The 11,789-nt window shown below is 37.9% G+C and overlaps 1 protein-coding gene across 3 annotated transcripts in view; it reads right to left on the bottom strand.

The window, feature by feature from the left end:
- Nucleotides 1–3,029: 3,029 nt before the first annotated feature.
- Nucleotides 3,030–11,789, bottom strand: part of psd3l (pleckstrin and Sec7 domain containing 3, like) — a 77,922-nt gene continuing 69,162 nt past the window's right edge. For all 3 annotated transcript variants that reach the window (XM_043250391.1, XM_043250392.1, XM_043250393.1), the window contains 6 exons: nucleotides 10,733–10,923; nucleotides 8,884–8,954; nucleotides 6,902–7,059; nucleotides 6,551–6,695; nucleotides 6,320–6,463; nucleotides 3,030–6,002 (listed from right to left, as the gene is read on the bottom strand). In XM_043250391.1, coding sequence (XP_043106326.1) covers nucleotides 5,802–6,002; nucleotides 6,320–6,463; nucleotides 6,551–6,695; nucleotides 6,902–7,059; nucleotides 8,884–8,954; nucleotides 10,733–10,923 — 910 coding nt within the window. In that variant the 3' untranslated portion in view covers nucleotides 3,030–5,801. The remainder of the gene's footprint in view (nucleotides 6,003–6,319; nucleotides 6,464–6,550; nucleotides 6,696–6,901; nucleotides 7,060–8,883; nucleotides 8,955–10,732; nucleotides 10,924–11,789) is intronic.

Here is an 11,789-nt window from a genome sequence, read left to right as displayed (position 1 = left end):
AGTTCTATGTTAGACTGTGGTGACAGCAGTGTGGACAATCACTTTACTTGCTCAAATAATGTAGTAATAATTTATTATAGTGGAAAACATATTGATTTAATGCTACGATAAGTCGTTATAACCAGAAAAAATATGTTGTTTCAATGAAAAAAGCTGTTTTTTTAATGACATAACATCTTAACATGTAGTTTTGAGAAAATATGTCTTAACAACGTATCTCGTTGTTACAAGATATTTGACGTTAACGGCATTAAATCTTGTTTTTATAAGAAATGATGTAATTTTAACAAGTTATAACGAGAAAAGGTGTCATTATTACTTCATAATTGAGTAATAACCATAATTTTGCTTACCCCACTGACCAATTATTTAGCTTGTTGTCTGGAAACAAGACAAACAATCTAAGCTAATGAAGCACTTTTTGCAGCGTGATAACAATCATGTTTCTTGATCAACTTATTAGAACATTAGAACGATTTCTAAAGGATCATGCGACACTGAAGACCGAAGCTATTATGTTTTGGATCAAAAGAATCACATGTTGATTAAAAACTTTCTCCCGTTTTGAACAATTCTCAAGCACAGTTGCCGCGCGTATCTTCATCTGTGCACCTTTACGTCATTTATTAACAAACGTATCAGAGGATCACATAATATTGTTAAGCTTGAGCATGAATGCATTACGATGTGAAAGAGTAAACCAAACCAACGGTTTTCTGGGAATCCACACGAGAATGAGCAGCGTAAAATGTTATTCTCTGGAAAGTATATCTGCAAGTTTATGGCTGCTGCTAATTATAACTTGAGCAAATGCATGGTTTGGATTTGGTTGCTAGTGGCAACATGTGTAGGTGGCCACAAATTTATACACTGAAGAAAGACACAAGAGTCTAATTATTGGAAGCACAATTGGGTACTTAAATGAAGACCAGCGTTCTGCTTGACTTTGATCATGTGTCTGCTGTTGACACACATTAATCACGCAATTAAAACTACCTTGATTTAATGGGCAGATGTTACTTAGCATCTGATTAGAATGGATGTTTATAGCGTTATTATATTGTAATAAGACACTAAACATGACATTAGACAATCAGAACATAAAAGATATTTTGTCTAAATGTAATGCCATTTATATAGCTGTGAAGCTAAATACAGCGTTCTGTGAACAAAAACAGTAACAGCTCTTCACTTTGAGGTAAACAGACATTCAGTGGCTTTCCAACACGTAAATGTCAAAGTGCTTATGGAATGAAGCAAACCCACACAGATGTCCTTCCTGACATCACATGCTTCCTGTCCATTAGCTCCTTATCCCTCCTCGACTCCGTCTCCATCATCTGAAGAGCATCTCAGCGATCCGGTTTCCAAGCAACTGTTTCCAATCAGGTTTCGTAAAACACTCGCGCAGCCGTTTAAAGAAAGTGTGAAGCTGTTCTTAACACAACAAGTGACGTAAAAAGCAAGATTAATGCTTCATTTAATTCCAATCTTCTGATTCTTCTTGTTCATGAGGAACATGATGGTCATTTATTTCAAGTGTCATTTAAAGTTAAAGCTGAACGCGACTGAGATTCTTCCTCAAGATCTTCCTTTAGTTGCTGTTCTTTCTCCTTTTGTACCTTCTGTTCAGCCCTCTGCTTTTGTTTCATGGTCAGGAAACTTATGCACAGTGCGAAGAACAAATGAGAATCCTTGCACACTTATCAACAGCTGTCATGTGAAGCTCAGACCGCTTTCTATGTGTTAAAAATCAATGCACTGTATAACTTCGGACACTTGTAATATTTTAGCAGAGACATTTGGGAAGTAATATTTCTGATAACGATTGGCTGGGTGTAGAAAAATAAGGAAAGCTAGAGAAAAATTCTTGACATATTGTCGGCAAATTATTATACATGATTATGCCTTTTTGGAGATTGCAAAAAATAAATTTATTCTAAGATCGGTTGTATTAAGGCTGATGAGATGATTTTAATCAACAGAAAATGTAGACCAGTGGGGTGATTGAGGTGCATGCTGGGATCTCACAAACCCACATTTTAGCAATATTGCTCAATAAGAATTTGTTCAGACAATTGTGACGTTGTGACGCGTGTTAACTTTAAATATGTTTTTATGTGCTTTCAGGTACAGTTATTCATAAATCATAGTATTTGTGACACAAACGGTCCCATGAATAGGAAAAAAAATGACTACCTCTACTATTACTACTATTTTTATATCTACCCACTCACCCCTTCTCACTCCCTAGAATTGGGCAAATGTAAACGGCTTAGGCAAAAAAGAAAAAAGGAAGATAGCGATCCATACATAATAAGTGCACGACACATTACAACTCCTGTCTTTTAAATTCTCTGCATCTTCAGACAGTTCTAAAGTACCCCGATACCAAACTTGATGCCAAACAGCTGAAAAGTTAGTCAATGTTTTTTGGTGAGTATGCATGCAATGTCGCGCGCAGCAGCTTATATTAGTCTTCTAATGTATAAGTAAAGGATGTGCTTTCTTGTTTCTCAGCCACATGGCCATGCAAGACTCCCATTTTTCATCAAAATCTGATCAGAGCCATAGGGTAGCACGGTCTACACGATTGTTTGCAATCTCTAGTTGTCACTGTCAGCTATAGGAGTAAAGTGTAAAACAGGAGGTGATGTTGGTCGACTTTGATGTGAACTTCTCCATTTAACCAGTGGTGTGCAATCAGCCTCAAGGCTTTCATTAGGAGCAATCAGGCTCTATTATACTCATTTCCAGTGGATGTGCAGGTACTGCAGATACACATTTTTTTTCTGGTTACAAAGTGGTTACTAATTCCGGCTGTTCGTGTGGTGGGAAAGCTGGCCCTCCAAAACGTGCCGTTTCTTATCTGTAGGCAAAAAAACATTTTGTCATGTTGTACACAGAAATCATGGACTTACTACTGATTTCACCTTCCCATTAAACATTTCAAGAATGAACACTCTTTTTGATCAATCTCAAGCTGCTTTCAGAAGATGTGTGGATTAAAAATGAATGCAGATGCAATGAACGATTAAATACAGTATTTTATTCACTGAAGCCAACATCGTGTCCCTGATCTTTGTGGGCAGGCGTAAGACACGCTCATGCCAAGAGATCACAACCAACACATCCAGTCTTCTGAACGCAGGGCAACAGGCATATTTAACAACATTTACAGATTTAAATGAGCAGTACAGGATCACAGCTAAAAAAGGTATTCACGATATCTGAGTTTGGACACCAAATGGTCCAACTGATGGCTAAGGCGCATTAAAACCAGCTGCTCTCCTTCAGTACCCACACAATTGCATTTGATAGGAGATCATACATTACAGGGTTCGCCAAAGTAAATGCACAAAGATGACAAGGCTGTAGGAAAAACGGACAAGTCGTAATGCTTACAATCAAGTTCGAGTTGTGGCATACATCACGGTAAACATGAGCGGTCTGCACCCAGAGGAGATTCACAAACAAAAGTCAAAATATTAGCATGACAAAGAAATACATTTTAAACCTCGTAACTGCTTGTGATTACGCAAGCCTCACTTTTGACCGGTTTTTCATTAGAGCTGTCGTTGTTTTTATTTTGAAACACCTAAAGTGCACTTGCACGCCCCTATCTTTTATGCATACACTTTCTTTTAAAATAATTTTCTGCATCCTATGAAAAATAATAACAAATGCAATTGCTATTTGAAGTCTGTGTCGGACGTGCACTGTTAAAGGGTTAGTGCCAGAGTTACATGTCACAGGAAACGATTTGGTCTGAAAAAGCGGCGGACATCAAACATGAAACATAGCAACACGTAAAAGGAATCGAAAGGAAGTCGATCTCTTCATATCACCGTTCATACCGATGACAGTTTTGTAATATTCATTACTAAGTGTATACTGTATATACCGCTGAAAATGTATGCAGCTTTTAAAGTAGCGACAAATAAATAAAAACAAACATTATCTAAGTGCTTCTGTGTTCAGAACTGGACAAGAGAAATAATACGTCCTGCCATTTCACAGCAAGAAAGAAAAAAAAAAAGTATGAAAAACAAGCCTGTAATGACAAAAATACAATGAGGATATGAACAAATTCTTTCTAGTTGTCAAATTCTAAGAAAATAAAGTGTCCTTACAAATATTTCAAGTAAACAAATGTCATAATAGGCTGAAGGGAGTCGAACTAATATCTGCGAATGCGAAAATCTTTTAATAGGTTCATTTTAAACCTTCAAAAGTTCAAATACGTAAATAGATCTGGCTTTGTTGGTGTGCAAAAACAGTGTAGAACGTTCACATAGTGTTCACGTCATTTTTTCGGTAATGAAAATGACATCTTAGATTCACGGTCAGCTCTCAATTCCTCTAGAAACCTCTGTATTTGAAGAACCTAAACACGACGGCAAAAATACAGGAGCACAGACAAACTAACACGACTTCACACGAGTGAAAATGTACCCTCGGGCTGTGTACCTTCAATAAAATCAACCATAGATTTGGTTACGCTTGAAACCTGTATAATGAAGTAACATATCACTACCCTTTATAAAGCTCTCTAAAAGAGTCAAAAGAACTAATAAAGTGCACTATAAATACTACTGTCATCTTTACAACAATAATGTTCTGAACTAAGAATTCAAAATTCAAATATAGAAGTTTATAAAATACACAAAAGGAGCATTGGCATTTACACTACTGAAAAAGCAGAAGTATACTCTTTACTTCAACAAACGGATAAAAAAATAAATGGCACAAACTGCGCGGCCGATGGCGTTAACGCGAACGCCATCTAATCTTGCAGTCCGAAATGCCGTAACTCAGCAAGTACCTCGAAATGATCATTAGAAAATAATCTATTTAGAGTTTCGGTCCATTGCTGCGACATGCTGGTACGATCCATTAACACGCTCGAGTGAGGAGATATTAGACTGAGAATTTGGTGGTTTGTTAGTAAGGTGGTTAGTACATTGAAAACGAAAGTCTATCGTGATAAATCCTGCATCGTATCCATGCACTGAAATCCTGAAGGATCCTGAAAAGATCCCTGTCTCTGCTGTCAGCCATTTAAAATAACATTTTACACTCTGAGACTATATCTACTGCCTAGCATATGTGAGTGGACGTTTCCACTTGAAGAAAATACTTCTCTTGAAGGAAAAGCAAATTAGGGGAACAGCACAATCGGAGAGACAGTCGTGTTCTCAGAACGAATGCAGTGGCACTTTATTTTACGACAAGTAACACGCTCTTAAAAATAAAGGGTCTTTTTGCAGTGATGCCACAGAAGAACCACATTTGTTTCCCCCAAAGAACCTTTCAATGAACAGTTCCTGAAAGAACCATTTTGAAGAAACTTTGTTGACCATAAAGAACCTTTTACACATTTAAAAGTTTTCATGGATGTTCTTCATAGAACCATTAATGCAAATACAGAACCTTTTTTTTTTTAAGAGTGCATCTGGGTAATAACTAGGCATTAGCTCTGAATCGAACCCTCAACCTAGCCTTAACCAATGTAGTTACCTAACATTACTCGGTCACTTCCGCAAATGCGCGAAATGTAAAATAAAGTGCAACCACAACATTTTTTACACACTAACGAATAAAAAAAGAAAACCACACAATTTGCTCCACAAGAACCGGCTGGTCAAGGGAGACCTAGAGATTTACAACTTCCAACCAATTGATCAATTTACATTTTACTCAAATGTTTTCTGATACAACTGTCGGCAGATAAATAAATTACATCAAAGTACAGTCACGAGTGATATACAATGGCTCTCTGGCAGAATGCAGGAGACTGCCTATGTGACCTTGGGTGTTTCAGGCCGGTAGTCCTTCCGCTCAGATGTGTTGCGCTTGACTTTAGCGGTGGCCGGCTGGCACTCTTGGTTAAGAGAGGGGCTGGACTGAGATTTCTTCAATGCGGCGTCACCGTCCCGGGCCGACAAGAGCTCTTTCACACCCTCTTTCAGGAGCTTGACGTACATCTCGTAGCGGCTCTCCTTCAGAGAGAATTCAGAAAATCCATTAGGCTCCATTATAAAGTCATCAGCCGCCGCTCCACGCTAACAATAGCTGTGCTCACAGCCCTCGCTCTTACTGTACCTTCATAACAGCATCTTCAGAGCAGAACCTTGTGAGTTGTTCATTTAGGGCAAAAAAGCAGTTTTTCATGCACTGGCCAATTGGGAGATTTGCTTTCATAATATGTAAAATATACACTTCTCCAGTTTATTAGCATCTGCAGATTTTAATTATATTAATTATAAACGATTTCTTTAATTGTGTCTCTTGCATCATAAAAGACAATGGGGTCTACCTCAAATTCCAGGTAGTGCTCCTTCAAGCGGTACTCATCGATCTCTTTGGCTTTGACCTTTTTATCTGGCGGGTAGGATCTGTGCTCGGCTAATTCTGTAGAGACATGCTTCAGCTTGGCCTCGTGGGACTTAAGCTGCTCTTCCTGTAACACAACAGCCACATCAAATGACCAGCAGTCATCAAAGGCTTCAGATGGACAACAGCATCTGACTCGACTCTTCAGACCCACCTGAGACATGCGGGTGGTGGTCGCTGGCAACAGCGGGCGGCTGAATTTCTTCTGCGAGCCAATGGCAGCGGGGAAGGATGGAGCGGAAAACATGGCTGCCACCGAGTTGATTATACTAATCCAGGACTCCATTTCCTCAGGGCTCCTACAAAGAAGAGACAGCACATGTTCATATAAAGAAGGCCATGTTGCAGCCGTGCAAACTCATAGAATGAGACCAGTCAGCCTTACAAAGAAATAAAAGGTCTGCGGGCAGACCAACGGAAGAGATAAACGAGCTTTAATTGAGCTTGAATTGAAGCATGAAATTAGATTTGGAGTTCAAGAAAGGTTTCGGCAGCTGTTTCTTACTGAGCCTGGAAGAGGAACACTCTCCAGTCAGCAGTCTTGAGTTTGAGGACATTGGGCTTCTTCTCGTAGTCCATTGCCTTGATGGCTAGAGCATGATGCACACTGATGGCGTTCTTCAGATCGTCCTCTGACAGGGCCTTCTCTGGCTTATACTCATCCTGCAGAAGCAAGCAATCATACAACAAATGATGAACATGGACAAGAATGGACATCCAAGAAGTTTAATCAATCTGCTTCAAATTCTTGTTTCACAAAGATTCTTTTACCTCAATTACCAACTCAATCTAATTCGCTGAGTAGACCTAAAAAAAAGAGCTTTTTTTAATATTCTTTTGACTTGTTTTAATTGCTTCTATTATTCTCAAATGTAAATTTTATGCCTTTTGCAGAGCCAACACAATAGAAATTTGTAATGTTTAACATTCATTTTTGTATCATCATTGCATTATTGCATCATTGCAATGAATTAAGAATCACATATTGTTTTGAAGCGTTTTACACCATTATTATTGTAACAATCTTCTGTTGGATTACATTTATTTTTATGTGCCGACTAAGACACATCATACAGATCGTACATTCTTATTCTGTAGTCTGTACTACAACATATTCAGCACACAGTCATGAGATTATTTCGAAAGTACAGGTATATCATGATTAGTAATCCTGTGTGCGTAATTCTTTTTGCTAATTCTATTCTACGTTAGATTTTTTCAAAATAAGATGCATGGATGCATAGGTAATGAAGTAGGCTTTTATGTGTGTCTTAAATGTGCTTTTTGTAAACATAGAATATGTTTGTCTTTAAGAGTAATGTTACAAATCGCATATATCACATCAGACAAGGTTCATGTGCCAATGTGATTTGAATTTTACTGTACAAATATCACAACATCGAAGAGCGGGAAATCTAGAATGTAAACTTCTACAAAGAGCATGTATAATGAATGTTAGATGTCAAGCCATGGTGTGAATGAAGAACAAGTAAACAGAATGCTTTCTGTGAATTATTTTGATGCATTTTTGTGCTTATATATTTGTATATGTGATATACCAGTTTTTTATTATTTTATATGCTCATCAAGCTTGCATTTATGTGACCCCAATACACATTTAAATACTATTGCTATGTTAAATAACTGCTTTCTATCTGAATATATTTTAAAATGTAATTTAATTAAATTGTCAACCTCATTACTCCAGTCTTCAATGTCACATGATCCTTCAAAAATGATTTCAATATACTGATTTGCTGGTTAATAAACCTTTTTCATTATTATCAATGACTAAATTGGACTTTGAACGATCCAAAATATCAAAATATCAAGCAATTATCTTAAAGTTTTCCTAACGTACAATATACAGTTGTGGACCCTTTGCCACATTAGTGGTTTGTAGACTTCACACATCCAAAACATTGGACAGTGTATATACATATGGTTCCACACCATTCCTTTAATTACAATTAACATGCATTTAAGAAAACATTAAGTACATTCTGTTTCTCTCAAATATAATGGGACTGTTTGAAATGAGAATGAGAAAGCCATCCAGCACATTTTTCGTTTCTCAGATGAGAGTCATTCGTGTGATTGCTGCACAAATGGCACACCATTAGCTCTAATGCCATGGAAACCTGCAGCTGTGGATATCAGTCACAAGCAAAAAAAATATATGCACAGGTACGGCCTGCTTTCGTGCCAATATTTCATTCCTGTGACTTTCGCATGACTGCATAGCTAAGCAACTAATGCAAGTTCAAATGGAGCGAATAAATAAACTATTATAATAGAGAATGGGGAGATGGAACGCTTCTTCCTTTGATGGGCTCTGAAAAGGTTTGTCAGACCTGAAATAAATGTGTGAATGTGATTACCTCTCACATCAGGAGAAACTGATTTATTATTGATGTTTGTGTGAAATGATGGAAATTTGATTAATCAGCAGCGCGAGGGGGAAAATTAAAGAGTGAATAAACAAACCTTCTGCAAATAGAGGATCATGCCTTTGAGAACAGCATAGAAGGCTTTCCAGCCTCGTTTCCCTCTCGGTGCTAGAGAATACAAATAAAATGGATATCATGAAATCAATTTTCATTTTAGTCTTTTCAATTCACTGACAGTTCATATTGACCAAGGCCGCTAAACTAAAAAGACAAATAAAAACATAGGTATCATTATAGGTATCATAACTTCTTCCAAGTCTTCTGAAGACATTTGCTTGAGCTAGGAACATACCCAAATTTAAGAAGCTATTCGGTCAGCTAACAGTCAGTAACAACACACACATAAAAGCAGCATGTATTACATCTGTAGTGCTTTTTGGAGGTCAACAACATCTGTCCTCATTCACAACATGAGCATCCTACTAAACATCTCTTGATTTGCAATGAAGTACAAAATTCATAAAATAAACTTACTTAGTTTCATCAGTCAAGAGCAGTGAGTGATTGTCTGCCTTTTGTTGTTTAATTAATATTAAGCACACAGTAGACAGCATGTATATAGCCTGCTGTCACTTTACTTTATGATTTGAGATTCAACATATGATGTAGGACAGCTTCCCTGACTGTAATCAGATTTTTTTTAAAAGAGCATAAACTGGACTTGTTTCTTTGGTCCTGAAGTCAAACAAACATTTCACCAGTCTGTTCCACATCTGCATTTCTCCTGTCAGATGATTCCCTTGGTAGCATCTCTGTAGAACAGCTTTGTTTACAGCTGTGCTATAGGAGCTTTGGGAAAGATCCAAATCCTTCACACCCCATACAGACTCAGTTCTCAGCAGTGCACTGATGACACCTCTGGGACCCTGGCCTGAATGCTCCCAGCATGGGATGCAGGAGATCACTAAAGCCCTGCTGTTTTTACCCCGACCGTACTTCATCCATGGACACGCTCATTAGACCGCACTGGTATGGCACGTATTGGATCTATTAGGCTCGTGTTGTCATGTCTTCTGCCAGAACTGGAGTGTAAATCACAAAGCAGTGGAGGGAAGGAAGGGATCCTTATCAGTTTTACACCATTAAACATATCCAAACATCTGTTCAAAAGTTTGGGGTCAGTACTTTTATTATGTTTTTGAAAGCAGTTTCTTTTGCTCACCAGGGCTACATTTTTTTTTTAGCAAAAACAACAACAAATGTTTGAAATAGTTAAAAAGACCACTTGAAATACAAATAGTGTAAAATTATAAATTTAGCAGTTTTGTGGAATAAAACTATGAATTTCTTACTGACCCAGAACTATTTGTAGTTCTTAAAAGTGTACTTTTAAACTTTCCTACAATATAATTTTTTATCATATCAACTGTCAGTCTTTGGGATTCTTTTGCGGGACAAGCTTCAAACAGATACAACAGCTCAGCAGGTTTTCTAGCGACTACAGAATCTCATTAGGAAGGAAAATAAGTGGACGTAATATATGAGAGACTACGGCCAAAATCCCATTTCGCCATGTGTGCTTGCCAAAGCACTGAATCACACCTGCTTTATCCTCGTTCACATTACACAGCATTTATTTAATGTTCTTTCCCATCACTCCCTGCACACCCAGACACTTCAGTTATAAAGTCATAAATATAATGTGCTTATGAAAAAGACTTTTAATTACACAAAGAATGAATAAATCAAAGGGCTTCCTGAAAACTAGAAGTCCCACTAAACGTGCAAATAAAAAATCTGAATAAAAAAAATGATAATAATTTTAGCTTTAAGTAAGTATTAAATTAAACAGTGTTTTTCACTCCAGTTGCTGCATGGCTGCTGGTTCACATACATTTCTTGTATACTTGTGTTGTATGACATGACAATTTCAGATTAAATCTTACTTTTCTTCCCGTCCATGTCAGCGTGGATTTTGCGGGCCAGGAAGCCAGTTTTGTAGACAGCTGCGTTGGGGTCATGGGCGATGTCCAGGAATGGGTTACTGCCGCTGCTGATACGACTGATGCTCTTAGTGTGAGAGTGATGGTTCTTATCCGCCAGCTCAGACAAAGACTTTTTCAGCTCATCTCCATCACTAGAACACACACACACACACACACACACACATCCCATCAACCATCATGCATGACAACTCTACCACAGCCCTGACGATGTATGTAGTATGTGTAGTGAAAGTCTGGTGAACAGGTTTGAGAGCTGTAGAAACTCATTTATGTAAGAGACTGATGTGTGGGAGAGTCTGAAGTCATTCAACATCACTGCAGGAATCCCCACACAAACACACTGACCACTGACTCATAATTCGCATCTGTTATTATATGGCTGCCTGACATTTGTGATAATAAAAAGCAGGAAAAATCAGTAGATTTCATCTAAATGTCATTTGTTAAACATCATACCCCTTGCACGACAGTGAAATTATAGCAAAAAGAATTATAGCATTTAAAGAAACAATTCGTGCATCTCGATCGATCACATTGATATCTTATTTGGTATAGTATGCACACAGTTTACAGAGGGTCACATACATTTTTATCCACCCAACAATGTACTATCTGTGCCCTACACTCACCAGCCACTTTGGCAACAGTAACAGTGTGTGTGTGTGTGTGTGTGTGTGTGTGTGTGTGTGCTGTGACAAGTTTCAGTTTGCCTAAAGGGCCGTTCACATGTCGCACCTAAAAAGTGTGGAAAACGCTAGGGGCACGGCTTTCTCTCTTTTTTCCCCAAAGTACTCGGGCGCTTGCGCTGCGGAATCATCTGCCTTCACTAAGCAACCATTGCTTTAATTTTAATCTAAAAATGTTAATATTGTTAGCTTGATGCTTTCGTTATGAGAGCGCAAAACCATGCCTCTAGATTTGCGCAAAAGATGTCACATGTGAACAGCCTCTAATGCAGTAAACGTACAGCAAAGTTATTTATAATAAAAAAAGTAAT

The sequence above is a fragment of the Puntigrus tetrazona genome, chromosome 10 (genome assembly GCF_018831695.1).
Source record: "Puntigrus tetrazona isolate hp1 chromosome 10, ASM1883169v1, whole genome shotgun sequence".
Lineage (NCBI taxonomy): Eukaryota > Metazoa > Chordata > Actinopteri > Cypriniformes > Cyprinidae > Puntigrus > Puntigrus tetrazona.
Note: the sequence above shows the minus strand (reverse complement) of the source record. Positions and strands in the feature narration are given on the sequence as shown.